The sequence below is a fragment of the Mesoplodon mirus genome, assembly GCF_964341445.2.
Source record: "Mesoplodon mirus genome assembly, chromosome: 2".
NCBI lineage: Eukaryota > Metazoa > Chordata > Mammalia > Artiodactyla > Ziphiidae > Mesoplodon > Mesoplodon mirus.
Window position 1 is genome coordinate 128,991,669 of NC_138977.1, and position 14,789 is coordinate 129,006,457.

Consider the following 14,789-nt stretch of genomic DNA (forward strand, 5'->3'; position numbering starts at 1 on the left):
GGTGAGATTTAGATTAGACATCAGTGGTATTGAAATTTAAAACATCTCAGTGAAAACACCTGTAGTCTTGCCATGGTACAGTAAGAAGCAGAGGGCAGGTGTTTAGTGCTTGAAATCAGTGGGATCACTGTGTACCTTTATGTGACAATCTGCTCGTCAAATCACTGTGTTCAGCCTTGGCCCAGAAATTCTCATTAAGTTAGAACATGAACCATGGACCTTTAAGAATGTTTCTAAATAGGTTTATTGAGTGTACTCTTCCTCTTGCTACATTTTCTTCTTTCAGTGACAACCCACACTTTCCCCCCGCCCCAACTCGCCGTGTCTCCTCAAGTGCATTTCTCTTATACTGTTATTAACAGTCCAGTTCCCACTCACAATGTACAACTAGAGATACAGTGATAGCACTAAATGACAAGGGGGCAAAATCACCAAAAACATACAAGGCAGTTCATAGGGTTCCAGTCATCTGTAATCTAATTGTTTCAAGTCTGGAAAACAATCAAGAACCCTTATTTGTAATTCAGTCCCTGCTAGAAATATCAGAAATCACATAGCCAGATAATACAGTTTCATGCTTGCCGGGGGGCAGGGGGGTGTCTCTGGAAAGTTTGAGATGAGCAAGAATCAGGGAAATTATGTAAAAATGTATGGAAGAAAAAAATCACGTGAGTGAAAAATATAGATAGATTTTCTTTGAGATATACTAGTATTTATCTTTTGGATTGTAACACATGACTGAAGTTTGAGGAGTACAATAAAATTAACAGCAGTGGTAATAAAGTAAACTGAATAATCCTTCAAAAATAAATTGGTAGATCAAAAAGAGAGAAGTAAGAGCTACTTGAGTCACTTCTGGGTCAGATCTAGAGAAAAGCTTTCAAGGTCTCTACAGGGTCATTATAAAGAAAATGTGAAATAGGTATGATTCTAAAATAAATACTCAGAATCAAGAAATACTCATTTATAATTTTAAATACTTTATGTTGAGATGAATCATGGCTTTGTTTCAATTATATATAAACAGTTTACTAAAAAATTTAAAAGTTCTTTGAAAAACCCTGTTTTCCTTTTTAGTTGCATCTCACATATTAAGAAGTTCATCATTTTCTTGCCCTTCTTAATTCCTCTTTTCTCCCCTCCCTCTTTTTTCCTGAATGCAAAATACATGTGTTAAAACATTAATGATTTTTAAATAGAAAATGTGAAGTATAAAGCACTTCTCTTAGAAGATTCCAGAACATACAGGAGAAGGTTTTAGCAGAACTGGCATCATGCCCAGTCCCATGGCTCAAAGACAATTTTAGATGCCCCAGGATCAATGGTTTCTGTGGTCTCCAGTGGATGTATCCACACCGGGGAATGTATGAAACTTATTTTGATTCACATAAATCTCAGAAGATTTTGCGCCAGTTATGAAACAATTTTAGGAATGTCCTAAATACAAGTGACTACAGAATTACTTGGATGGCCTGAATATCAGAAATCCTTGTGACCTTCTTGTGTCCTCAACTCTCTGAAGCTAGGTTTACTCATTCTGTTTTCATGGCAGGAGTCTTTTTAGCCAACATAAAGCACTGGAAACAATGATCATCGCTGATGCTCTACCATATAGTTGCAAAGTATTTAAAAAATGCATCCCATGCTCCATCATTTGCAAGATTATTTGTGATGACTATTAAGTGCATAGTAAAATGTACTTGGCTTAAAATGTGTCACACTGTAACAATCAGCCTTCTGATATTTGTATCATATATATAAAATAGAGTACATGTTTGTCAGCATGTAAAGATCCTAGGAACTTTGTACCTAGAGTTAAAGTAGGCACAAAACAGCCATGATATCACTGACAAGATATTTCAGGAATGTGGGACTTAGCAATGGAGGATCTGAATTCAAGACCCAGCTTTCTCACTTACTACTTTTGTGACCTTGGCCAGTCACTTAACCTCTCTGAGCCTTGGTTCCATTGTCTGAAAATGGTGGTATTACCTCCTATTTCAGTGGGTTGTTGTGGATTTTGTCATTTGTTCATATTCTATGTTATTCCACAAAGGATTTGAAATGAAATGTGTATATTTGGAGATAAAATGCATTTGCCAGTGCTTTGTAGATTATACATATATAAGCTACCTGCCATTACTATTGGGGCCATTTAAATTCCTGGGGAGCTCTATCCTTAGAATGAGAGTGCTTCTAAGCAGATGTTCCAGAGACTTCCATTTAATAATTTCCAATAAAACTAATATTTATCTATGTGTTACATAGACTGGTTACAGATGCCAATTTAAAATAAACCTGCAAGGAAAGAAGACTATCCAAGACCTTTTGATTGAAGATGATTTGCAATTAATAAAAATATCAGATTCTCACTTACTTAGTGCTTATTTCTCATTAATACATAATTGAAAAGACTATGTATAATGACAAAAAGCTCCTAAGGATTAAGTAACTTCTCCCAATACATTCGTATCTTGTTAATCATAAAAAAATATATACACAACATTTGAGAAAGCTTACAACTCATAGGTGTGAGTCATTTTTATTCAGCTTAAAGACAATGCTTTTGTTGCACTTAGAATTGGTGGATACCTCACAATTACACAGGGGCTTTGAAATGTCAGTGGCCTACCAGTTCCTGTAATTCCTTTTATTATCATGAGCCATTTGCCTTAATCTTGGATTACTAACTGTGTTTATCTGCCCTCTGCATCTAAAGCCTCCAGAAAGATTGCTCTGGCATGCCCTAATAGCTCTTATCAGCTCACCTAGTGGCTCTTAAGCTTTGCTGCTTGAAATCCAGGAGTTAACCACACAGTGCCAAGCCTTTCTGAACAAGTCAACTGATTTCCTCGGTAAATGAATGCTGTTTATGCCAAGACAGCCACAAACCCTTCTCCTTCCCTTTGTTAAAGTGAAATGGAACCTTAAGGACAGAAGCTACTGGCTATCTGGCCACATCCTCTTCAATTCCCATGGCTTAATTTTACCTAGGGAGGAATTACTGGGTTTGCTGTGAATTGCTGCAAGGTTAGACCCCTTTTCTCTTTTATCCTATATTTTAAGCTCCTTTGATTTTTTTTTTTACCTCTAGTATCTATATAGTATACTTGGCTGATAGTAAAACTGCTAAAAATCTGTTTCATTTTGTCTGATAAGTATGCTTACTTTTCCTCCTTTTCTATAACAGTTGTCTAGGGAAGTTTATTCAGTGTGCCCCTGTGGTTTTTTAAATTCAAAATAAACTAGTATTTCCAAAATATTGAAACTTTCGAAAACATTCACTTGACATTATAGTTCATATCACACAGAAAAATTATGAAAATCGTGGAATAAGTCTTTCCTCCTCCTTCATACTACACAAAACTGTATTTTCAGTGAATACATGAGAAATACAGCCTTGATAAGAGCTTTCCAATAAACATTATATTCAATAATTATAATTTCTCTGAAAAGTAATAGTTAAGAGTTTGAGAACCCACATGCATGAGAGAGAATACACTTCAGTGGTTTAAATGCTTTGACTTCAGGGTAGGCTAGATCCGCAGCTGAATTCTGGGTTTCCACTTACCAGCTGTGTATCCTTGAACAGTTTTTTAAACTCTCTAAGACTTCATTTCCTCATATATAAAATGGTGATTGTGCTCCGAACTCACAGGATTTTCCAAGGACAAAATGAGGCAAATATGTAAAGTAGCTAATAAAAGGGTGGGTACATAGCAGCATCTGTTGCTGCTGTTTTTTGTTATTGACAAGCTGAGGAAGAACAAAAGGAAAACTAACCTGAAAGTTTCAAATTTTTTAAAGGTTCCTTGTGCTAACGTCAGTTTAGAAATCCTCCCTCAGAAAGACCATAATCTCCGGGCAGGAAACACAGGCTGCCTCGAAAGAGCTGGGCTGGGAGGCTAGATTCTATGCCGGCAGGGCCACAGTCAGATTTCAGAGTGACTTCTCTGTGTTCTTTGACAGCATCGTGTGACGTGACAGTACTACCTGTCCCAGACAGGTTAGGTGACTTCACTGCACTGAACAATAAATCACCTCACTTTTTATTAGCAGAGCCTTTGCATTTCTTTTTTTTTTTTTAATTAATTAATTAATTAATTAATTTTTGCTGTGTTGGGTCTTCGTTTCTGTGCGAGGGCTTTCTCCAGTTGCGGCGAGCGGGGCCACTCCTCATCACAGTGCGCGGGCCTCTCATTGTCGCGGCCTCTCTTGTTGCAGAGCACAGGCTCCAGACGCGCAGGCTCAGTAGCTGTGGCTCACAGGCTTAGTTGCTCCGCGGCATGTGGGATCCTCCCAGACCAGGGCTCGAACCCGTGTCCCCTGCATTGGCAGGCGGATTCCCAGCCACTGCGCCACCAGGGAAGCCCCCTTTGCATTTCTTAATCCTACTCTTGCGAGGAGATCTCTAGAGAGTGTCTTTCTCCCTCTCTTTCTGCTTCTCTCCTCCACAGGAAGAATTCAAAACCCCATTTGGCATGTTATAAGAGCTGAAGGATTCAAGTTTAAAATATTGATAATACAGTGAGTGGTTGAAAAGCTGCCGATACGCTTTTGTGCTCCCCTTCTTACCCCTTTGCATTGATCTATCACCTCTCTTTCAAAGAATTCATCAATTCATCTTTAATATGCCTTCTGCCACTTACCGCTCTGTATTTAATTGGCCCAGTGATTTCCTTTGCTTACATGTAGCATTTATCAATCCCAAGCAGCAATGCGTGGTACGGCATGAACAGAAAATTCCACAGGACCCTCTTCACACTGGGGAAGGGGAACATCTGCTCCTTTTCTAGTAGGATGCCAGGATTTTAGAGGTCAATGTGTTTCCCCATCAAGGCTTAAGGCTTTGGGGACCAGGGGAAGTGTCGGGCTCCAAGCAGCATAATGAATGGCAGTTGCTGACTGGCTGGGTTTGCCTGTTCTCAACAGGGGATAGAGAATTCAGAGTAATGAGCTGGGACTTAGCGTGCTCCACACACCCAGCTTGGGGAGTGAGGCAGGCTGTGCCTTTTTTTTTTTTTTTTTCCTGGTTCGGACCTGTATTTTCATCTTGGAAGAAATTATATGGAGGTCTTCATTAGTGGTATCCAGCAGGGTTAAGGCTCCATGAAGGCTGATAAGCTCTATGGCTAAAAAAGAAAAACCACAAAACTCATCAGCCTTTGTGCAGGGAGCCGAAGGTTTAAGTTGCTTGAGCTGGAAACGGTCTGAAGAGGTGATTTTGTTAAGCAAGTAATGTGTATCGGTAACACGGAGTCAAATTATGAGGGTCAGTAACTTCCTGGCTTTCCCAGTGCGTTAAATGAAGACGTAACATTGTATTTGTGCCGGCTACTTCTTGATGCCACATAGTGTCAGCACTGTCCGGTCATATGTACTTCACAGCATGTCACCTCTAATTTCATGGGATTATCTGTGCTGTTGCTTTAATAGATACTCATGATCTTGAGGTTCCTTTGAACTCACAGCAGGGCAGTGCAAAGGCATTATTGGGAGCACTTCTGGGCTTTTTGTGTTATGTACAAAATTATTATTACTGTCATTTAGAAAGGTAGATATATGTTGCTGTCATGCTTCCAAAAGTGTACACATATTCGATGGCAAGGGGAATTACTGAAGGGGAAAACACTGAATGCGAAAGATCTTTTGGGAAACTAGTATTAGAAAGGTGTCAAGGCAAGTGAATCAGTATTTGAAAGGCATATATATAGGACAGTGGGTCTCAAAGTGTGGTCCCCTGGCCAGCAGCATCAGAATCACCCAGGAACTTGCTAAAGATGCAAATCCTCCTGAATCGGAAACTCCTGAGGTGGGCTCAGCAATCTGTGTTTTAACAAGCCTTCCGGGTGATGCGTGCTCAAGTTTGTGAAACCCTGCCCTAGGATTTATGGAGCACAGGAATCAGACAGACCCATATGTTCTGTGGTAGAGCAGTAGACAAGACAAATGTAGTACCTCCCCTTATGGACTTGATTAAATTACAAAGGAATATGTGGTACTTCACCCTGATGAAATGTTTATACATACCCAACAGAGCCTGTAGTTATCCATATCATTTTTGTTCTTTGTTTGAATGAGCCTGTTATCTTCTTTGCTTGCAGAGAAATGACTAACGAAAGATGACTGATAAGCGATTCCTTTGTGCATTTCAGAACCATCCCCCTTGCGATATGTATATCCATGGCCGTCGTCACCATTGGCTATGTGCTAACAAATGTGGCCTACTTTACAACCATTAGTGCTGAGGAGTTGTTGCTTTCAAAGGCAGTGGCAGTGGTAAGTCTAAGCTGGGAAAATGCCAGTTTGAATTTAGGTTAATGAAATGATGCAATTTTATAGTAGTTCCCTCCAGCAGAAAGTGTTTTGAAATCCAGTAATTTTTTTTAACGGAATGATAATGAATATTTAAAAAATTTAGAACATACCTTAGCATATTCCATTTAACTGATACAGCTACACTCCTATATGATTTCTCTGTACTGTTAATTTCATGTAAAACATTTCCACATATGTCTGCTTGAAAACATATTTCCACACATACATGTTGAGTAGAAGTCATTATTCTTCCAACATGTCTTTAAAGACAGGTGGGCAGTTACTGAGTTTAAGTGAATGCATTTTGGGATATGCAAATTGCATTTATTCTGTACTCCTCCCTGTTTAGACGCTTTTCAAATGCTGACTTAAAATCTTTTTCCCAAAGTACCACTTTAGAATTTCCAAATGGACCACATAACACTTTTTTTCTAGTATATATATCATTTTGAATACAAGTTCTAGGATATTATTAATTTGAGGAAATACTGAGTTATTCAAAGTTAAACAGATGTCATTGCTATAATACTTTTCAGAATATTAGAGAAGCTAATGTGCATTTTAACTCCCTAAGACGTGGATACTCATAATTTTACAGCATTTTCCAAAATTTATTTGACTTCAGGACCATCTTTTGCTTTCAAAGGTCATGTTATGGGACTGCTATTCTGTGACACAGACTTTTTGGTATAAAAACTTAGCTAGTAAGAGGGCACTCATTCATGACCTTATAACAATGAAGGGTGAAAAAAAAAAGAACTTCCCATCACTAGATGTCAGTCCCTTTTAAAATAGTCACTATTACCTCATATCAGCAACATCCACAGGGAACAAATTATCTCATTTCATGTGAACCTATGTACGAGTTCACTGTATTAGAAAAGACTCTGTCCACTGCTGTAACTTCTACCAGACAACCAAATGCACAGAGCTTCCTGATGTCAGGTCGTCATCTCATCTTACTAGACAAAGGGCAGCACTTAGTCTTTGAGCGTAATGTGGTCCATTAATTACATAGCACCGGCTGCATCAAGGACAAGTAAAGAATCCCACTTTTTTTTTTTTTTTTGAAAATACATCCTTCATGAAAACTTGCAATGTTGCACATGCCATGGAATGTGCAAAAGGAAATGTCAGAAGTTTTGTTTAACTTTTATATTTTCTGTAGTTTGACTTCCTTGGGCTTGTGTTGGTATTCTAGCCTTTTAATAGGAGACTACAGAAGGAATTGGCAGATACCTGAGAGGGCGGGATTGACTTCATAAACAGTGATTCAGCTGATGTGATTATTCTGGGCAAAAGATTTTCAGAACTGTTCATATGCATAGTATACATGATTAAGTCCTCACTTATTTTTTGTCACGCTTTTTTTTTTTAATTTTTTTTTATTAGTTTCTGCTTTATAACAAAGTGAATCAGTCATACATATACATGTGTTCCCACATCCCTTCCCTCATGCATCTCCCTCCCTCCCACCCTCCCCATCCCACCCCTCCAGGCGGTCACAGAGCACCGAGCTGATCTCCCTGTGCTCTGCGGCTGCTTCCCACTATCTATCTACCTTACGTTTGGTAGTGTATATATGTCCATGCCTCTTTTAAGTCATAACAGTGGGATTGGTATATGAAACAGGTATCTGCAACTCTTCTCAGAATACCTTTGTACTTTGCTATAAAAATGTGGCTTTCCAGACGAAAGAGAAGGTATTATCCAGAAAGATTTCTGTCTCTAAAAGGAGAACTTCTGTACTGAGTTTTTTGTATTTACCAAAGTCAGAGACAATAGATACCATAGTTGATAAAGATTTGATAAATGGATCATTGCTCTTTGGAAGTAGAGGGAAGGTGCTTGTTTAGACTATTGCCCATAATTCTGCAACAAGCAAGGACATGGTACCTGCCTTTGATTATTGTTCTAAGAGGTTAGTCTGACCCTAACCCAAAAAAGGATTATAAAACACACACATATCACCAGGTAAACAGAAAGTCATAGAGCGTGTTTGGCCTAAATTGTTTCATTTTATTCCACTTTCTGGCAAAGCATTAATTTGCTTCCGTCTGTCTTTCACTAGACTTTTTCTGAGCGGCTCCTGGGAAATTTCTCAGTAGCAGTTCCAATCTTTGTTGCCCTCTCCTGCTTTGGTTCCATGAATGGTGGTGTGTTTGCTGTCTCCAGGTGAGTGAGTTCAAGCATTTCTAGAAACGTATTTCTGTGTTTGAGATGGGATGTGATAAGGATAAGTTTAAAAAGAAAAGAAATAGTGCCTCTAAACCTGCTGTTTTTAAAGGGAAACGCAAGATTGAAATCTTCCTCCAAGTATCAACAGCATGTCCTATTCTGTCCATTAGAGGGCACTGCTTGTCTACTCATAGCCTACTCTGAAGCCAGGGATGAAGGGGTTTTTTGTTGTTGTTTTATCGTATGTCTACAGAGTTTAACAACAGCATTTTATTTCTGACAATAAAATCTTTTGTTTCGCTAAAGGTGACAAGCAAAAAAGTAAAGTAAGAGACACCAGACATCACCATCCCACCATCTGTATCCCTTTTGTTTGATGCAGAAGTCCCTTTTGTTTTAATTTGATGAAAACCCAATCACATAAATGTGAATGTTGTGTGTGTGTGTGTGTGTGTGTGTGTGTGTTGAGTTGGACTGGATTGATAACACACGTGCAGTATTAGAAACCTAGAACTAAATTCACCACCAGCTATTTATATGTGGGGTGAGTTATGCTGAGTCAGATGTTGCTACTGTTTCTCCTCAAAGGAACATAACATTTTGGCAGATTTTATAAAATTCGAAGTAATCACCTAAGAAATGTCAGACCATTTGGTATGAAGAAGATGCAAGTTTTCTCTTCGATTTCTGGATTTTTTTTCCCTTGGAAATGATTAATTGTACATTTTTCTCCTGTCAGGTTATTCTATGTTGCATCTCGGGAGGGTCACCTTCCGGAAATCCTCTCCATGATTCACATCCGCAAGCACACTCCTCTGCCAGCTGTTATTGTTTTGGTAATGCATAGTAACATGTGTATCTAGATGTAACCTCAAAGAACAGCTTAGCAAAGAGGATTTCAAACTTGACTTCAGCTCCTGCTTTCTGTTCTCATTCATTGCTAAATTGGCTCTATGTGTATCCTGGTGGATTTGCAAAGGCAGGATATTTTCCATCACTTCCCTTCATCCAGTATATCTGATGCATATTTGATGCTTTGGAGCAATAACACGTCACTTCTTTTTCATCTTTGTAGAAATCTGTGAGATCAAAGGGAAATGATTGCCTGGGCTCCTGTCACCGACAGAGAGCCTTGCAGAAAAGGAGGTCGAGTAATAAGTCCCAATTCTACTTATTGAAAGTGGAGCTAAAAGCTACAGTCCCAAAACGCCCAGATGTCTCATCAGAGGCCCCTTATAATGAAATGCATACAAAATTACAGAAAAAGTCGACAGAATCCTAGACAGTGCAGGGATTCTGTGCTTGAAAGTGAGAATTTTGAGAGCAACTCTAAATGGGAGAAATAAAAGCACCAAAACTTAAATTTGAGCTGTACGATTCTTTATGCAGAGAAAAGTATTTGTGAAACATGGGATATGAAAAACTGTGTAAGGTGTAGAAGTCCTCAGATCCCCCATTGGCAATGTTATATTCCTTTTTACCTACTATTTTGTAACATTTTTTCCCAATCTCCTGCTGTCAGGCGCACCACAGAAGGCATTGAACACTTTTGTACCCCCATCTCCACCCCCCATGGGTTTCATTTGTTTCAAAATGTTTCCCTGAAATTTCTTTGTAAAGTCCCGGTGGGCGGGCGGGGTACTCTGTGTGGATTCTGGAAATTTACTTCACTTGTGGGAACAGAATGTATTATTTTATGGGAACAGAATGTATTATTGAAGAGGGCTTTCATTTTAAGCCTGCATTATCAGTCATGCTGTCCTTGGTCTGTGCAGCTGTAGAGACTTGCTGTGCAGATCTCTGTGCTTCATTCTTTTCTGCGGTCTTGAGGGTCACATGTGGCAAGCACCCAGGGAGAGGAAGTGTGGAGGAAGGAAATGTCAACGCTTTGCACTCAGGAGAGGACACAGTCTCTAGAGGTGGCTGTCCTTCCTGTGTATGCATAGCCAGGGGCTCATCAGACACCATTCACGGAGCTCTCTGCAAATGTGTGTATTGGATGTGCTTTTGACTTTTATTGTTAGTTATTTACCGACCATCTCAGTCTCTGGGTCTTTAAATTTTGGGTCATTGAGTGTCCTGTGTTTTGCTCTTTGAAAGCATGTTCTCTTAACTCAAATGAAAAACAGCTAAAAATAATGCATCCATATGTGTGTGTAAAGAGCAAGTAGAAAAGCTGGATATATAGCTAGGAGGTTAGTTGAGTATAGGTGTTAATCGCAATGGTCGTTTATCAGTAGAAAGAATCGTTTGGAAAAGATAATAATAATGTGTAGTGATGGTATTGCTTGTTATCACATGTGTTCTCTTTTAACTCACTGTGCATGATTTTTCTCTCCCTTCCCCTCCCCCCCAGCACCCTTTGACAATGATAATGCTCTTCTCTGGGGACCTCTACAGTCTTTTGAATTTCCTCAGTTTTGCCAGGTGGCTTTTTATTGGGCTGGCGGTTGCTGGGCTGATTTATCTTCGATACAAACACCCAGATATGCATCGTCCTTTCAAGGTAACCTCAGCAATCTTGATGGGTTTACATAAATCTTCCTCCTAATACCTGGTCCTCCCTTTGTCATAAGTTGATGATGAAGAGCTTGGGCAGAGGGCAGAATCCTCTGGAATAAAATGTTTAACTCTTGCAGGTCATGTCTTCATATGGGATTTATTTTACTTGGAAAAATAGTTCATCGGCTTGTTTGTGATATACTGAACTTTGTTAGGTCACATTGTTGAAAAGTGGGGATATTAATATACAATGTTTGTTATATTGATTTTTCATGAATGTGTCTAATGACCTGATGATATGTTCAAAATATAGACTGCTTCTTTTTTTTCTGCTGAATAGTTGTGGACAACCATACTGAGAAAGAGTGAGGCAGATATGTATGAAATCATCACTAATTAAAACTTTAAAAAGGATGCTGCTTTACAAAAAGGCATTTTAAGTGTTCTTAAATGTTGTGACTTGTTATATTGCCCCTTTTCTGCCTTGTACACTCCAGAAGGAGGAGAAATGTGAAATACATAGGGAAAGTGAAGATGTGTGAATATACCACTTAATAGAATGTCCATTTACCATAGCTAAGTGTTTCCTTTTGGGAGGGCTGACGCATATGCCTCTAGCCTTGAAAGCTCATGGACTGATTTGTCTTTACTACGTATTTGCTTTTAAGAAATAACACAGATGATGTTGTCCGTCATGTTGTCAGAATTTGTTTCTAATTATATTCATTGCCTAATGCCGGCAACATCTTTCTTAGTGGTTGAATAGGAGTTGGCCTGTTTGATCCCTGTCAGTTCTTATTGTGAATCTCCAACAGAAAATCAATATGCACTGAAAGGCTTTAACATGTAACAAGCAGCCCGTGCTCTTGGCTCTACATTAAAGTGTATTCTAATCATAATGATCAAAGAACCAATCTTTTACAATCAAAAACATAAATCCTAAAACATAGTGCTTAACTAGTAAAATAATTCAAACAGAACATCTCTAATGAAACACACTTATTTATCCTTAGATTTTGTTTTACCCAAAGTTGTGTTTTTTTTTTTAATTTAAAGGAGTGTGTTTAATATAGTCTCTGTGCCCTATGCAAGAGATTTTGGTACGAAGGCGTGATAGGATGGTGCCTGTCACTTGGTCCCGTGATCAAGGTGTATCACCTGATCACATGACTGATGTGCTCATCTTGAATCCACCTTCTGTCTCTTGAACTGCCCTTGAAGTGATTTTCTTTTGTGTTGTGTTCCAGGTGCCGCTCTTCATCCCAGCTTTGTTTTCCTTCACGTGTCTCTTCATGGTCGCCCTTTCCCTTTATTCAGACCCATTTAGTACAGGGATTGGCTTCATCATCACTCTGACCGGGGTCCCTGCCTACTATCTCTTTATTATATGGGACAAGAAACCCAGGTGGTTTAGAAGAATGTCAGGTAAGACTTTTAAGCAGTTTCGGGACCTTTTGCGAGACCATGTTGTAGAAAACCCATCTCTGTGTACATATATAACATGCATACCTTAAAGTTTGAAAATATAAGTAGGGAAATTGCTAGTTTGAATACATTACTGTATTCTAATGAGAACTGGCAGAAGAAAAGGCAGGAAGGATGTTTAGGGTAGAGCCACTGAATCCTTTTGGCATATTGAGTTTCAGTTGCTTTAATCACTTCTTAGGAGAACGAATTTTTAGATAGAATTTTATCAGCAATTCTGTAAATGACCTAATTGTTCTTCTGAATCCCTTACTAACTTAATTGTTTTTATCCTGGGTTGAACATAGTTTATTGATTCTATATGATAACATACTACTTAATGAGTGATATGAGATTTGGTGGGGAGTTAGGTAGAGCCTGCAAAGGGCTTAAATATCACTATTATAACACCACCCTATTGGTGAATCATGGAGGGTCATAAGAACAGCAAGAATGATCAAGAGGGGCCTTCCCCAGTGGTCCAGTGGTTAAGACTCCGCATTCCGGGCTTCCCTGGTGGCGCAGTGGTTGAGAGTCCGCCTGCCGATGCAGGGTACACGGGTTCATGCCCCGGTCCGGGAAGATCCCACATGCAGCGGAGCGGCTGGGCCCGTGAGCCATGGCCGCTGAGCCTGCGCGTCCGGAGCCTGTACTCCGCAACGGGAGAGGCCACAGCAGTGAGAGGCCAGCGTACCGCAAAAAAAAAAAAAAAAAAAAAAAAAAGACTCACCGTTCCCAGTGCAGGGGGCCCAGGTTAGATCCCTGGTCAGGCAAGTAAGATCTCGCATGCCACAGCTAAGACCCGGTGCAGCCAAATAAGTAAATATTAAAAAAAAAAAGAATCAAGGGAAGAAACTTGATAATTACTGAGTGATTTCTATGTGTTAGCACATATATAACCTTGTTTAATTCTTATAATAACTTTGTGAGGCAGGAAAAATTACCCCCATTTTATAGATTATGAGTATGGGAGTATGGGAGTATGGGAGAATCCCGTGTTCCAAGTCATGCAGATATTAAGTAGAAGACCTAGAATTCCAAATCAGGCAGTTTTGTACTTTGTAAAAGTCATCCTGGTGGAAGGGTGTGGGCAGTGAGGATGGATTAGAGAGCATGAGGCTGAAAACATTCTCAAAAATAGAGATTGGTGGTTATCGCAGTACTCCTGACAGAACTGAGGAGGGTCTGAACACAGGTCATGTTGGCAGGGGTCCAAGAGAAAGTGAAAGCTATTAAAGGAGAAAAACCAACAGAGCTCGGTGACCAGGTGAGTTGGGGGAGAGGAAGCTACAGTAAAATCAGTAGGTAAGAAGGGTGCTTAGGAACAGCCTCTGTCAAAAGCCTCACCCTCTATTGGGGGGCTCTGCCAGTGAAGCTGTTTTCCTCACATCATCATCTCATTCAATCCTCCACAAGATCCACATGTGAACTGGTTGATTTCTACACCCAGATGGGAAAACCAGGGTGCAGGGAGATGGAGAATTTAAGTGTATAGATTTTAAACCACTGAGCTGGGATTTGAACCCACATATGCTGGACTTCAGATTCATGCTCTTTTTAGATTGGGTACCTGTGGGAAGAGAGAGAGGGAGAACTTTATCCAGAGGAGCAGATAGGTTCTTGCTGGTGAGGTTGGTGAGTTTAGAAATCCACTTTTTTTCTTTTCATTCATTTTAATTTACTTACTTTACCATCATTAATTTTTTAAAGCCCAGTAAAAAGTTCAGGGAGATTTCTGGTAAAATTATTAATAAATTATGTCAGTGTTACTAAAAATAAAAAACAAGCAACAACTTTGTGTACATATTGCATCTCTAGTGTGCTACACAAACTCATTTAGAAGCTAGTCATTTAAAATAGACTTCTGCTACTACTCTCTATTAGTTTTAATTGGTGTTTGATATCTTTAGACCTTATACTACTATTTATACCTGCATTTTGTTTCCTAGCTGGCAACACTATTCCCAGAGGAAGTGTTGCTATAAAAGTTAGGTTCTTCAAGGTTTACACAGGCACACGGATTGCCTAGCAGGGTATTTAATCTCTGTGTCTTGTTAGATCACACTGGTTTTCGGTAGAATATTTTTAGTTACGTTTTATCTGTTGTAGGCAATACATAGAGAGCCTTTGCTGAAAAACAAATCCAAGTCTTGTTATACAGTATTTACCATTAGAATTGCTCGTTACCAATGTTCAGGGTAGATTAGTACTCACCACTGGTTGCGGGGGGGGGGGTGTGTCTGTGTCCATCTCAGATCCTGGCTAGAGACAATGAAAACCCCTGAATGCATGGAAAACCATGAGAATTTAGGAAGAAAGAGTGGGTA

The 14,789-nt window shown here is 39.4% G+C and overlaps 1 protein-coding gene across 2 annotated transcripts in view; it reads left to right on the forward strand.

Annotated features, from left to right (window-relative positions):
* Positions 1-14,789, forward strand: part of SLC7A11 (solute carrier family 7 member 11) — a 94,260-nt gene that overhangs the window by 61,525 nt on the left and 17,946 nt on the right. For both annotated transcript variants that reach the window (XM_082631030.1, XM_082631029.1), the window contains 5 exons: positions 6,156-6,279; positions 8,390-8,493; positions 9,236-9,332; positions 10,853-11,002; positions 12,246-12,423. In XM_082631030.1, the coding sequence (XP_082487156.1) occupies positions 6,156-6,279; positions 8,390-8,493; positions 9,236-9,332; positions 10,853-11,002; positions 12,246-12,423 (653 nt within the window). The remainder of the gene's footprint in view (positions 1-6,155; positions 6,280-8,389; positions 8,494-9,235; positions 9,333-10,852; positions 11,003-12,245; positions 12,424-14,789) is intronic.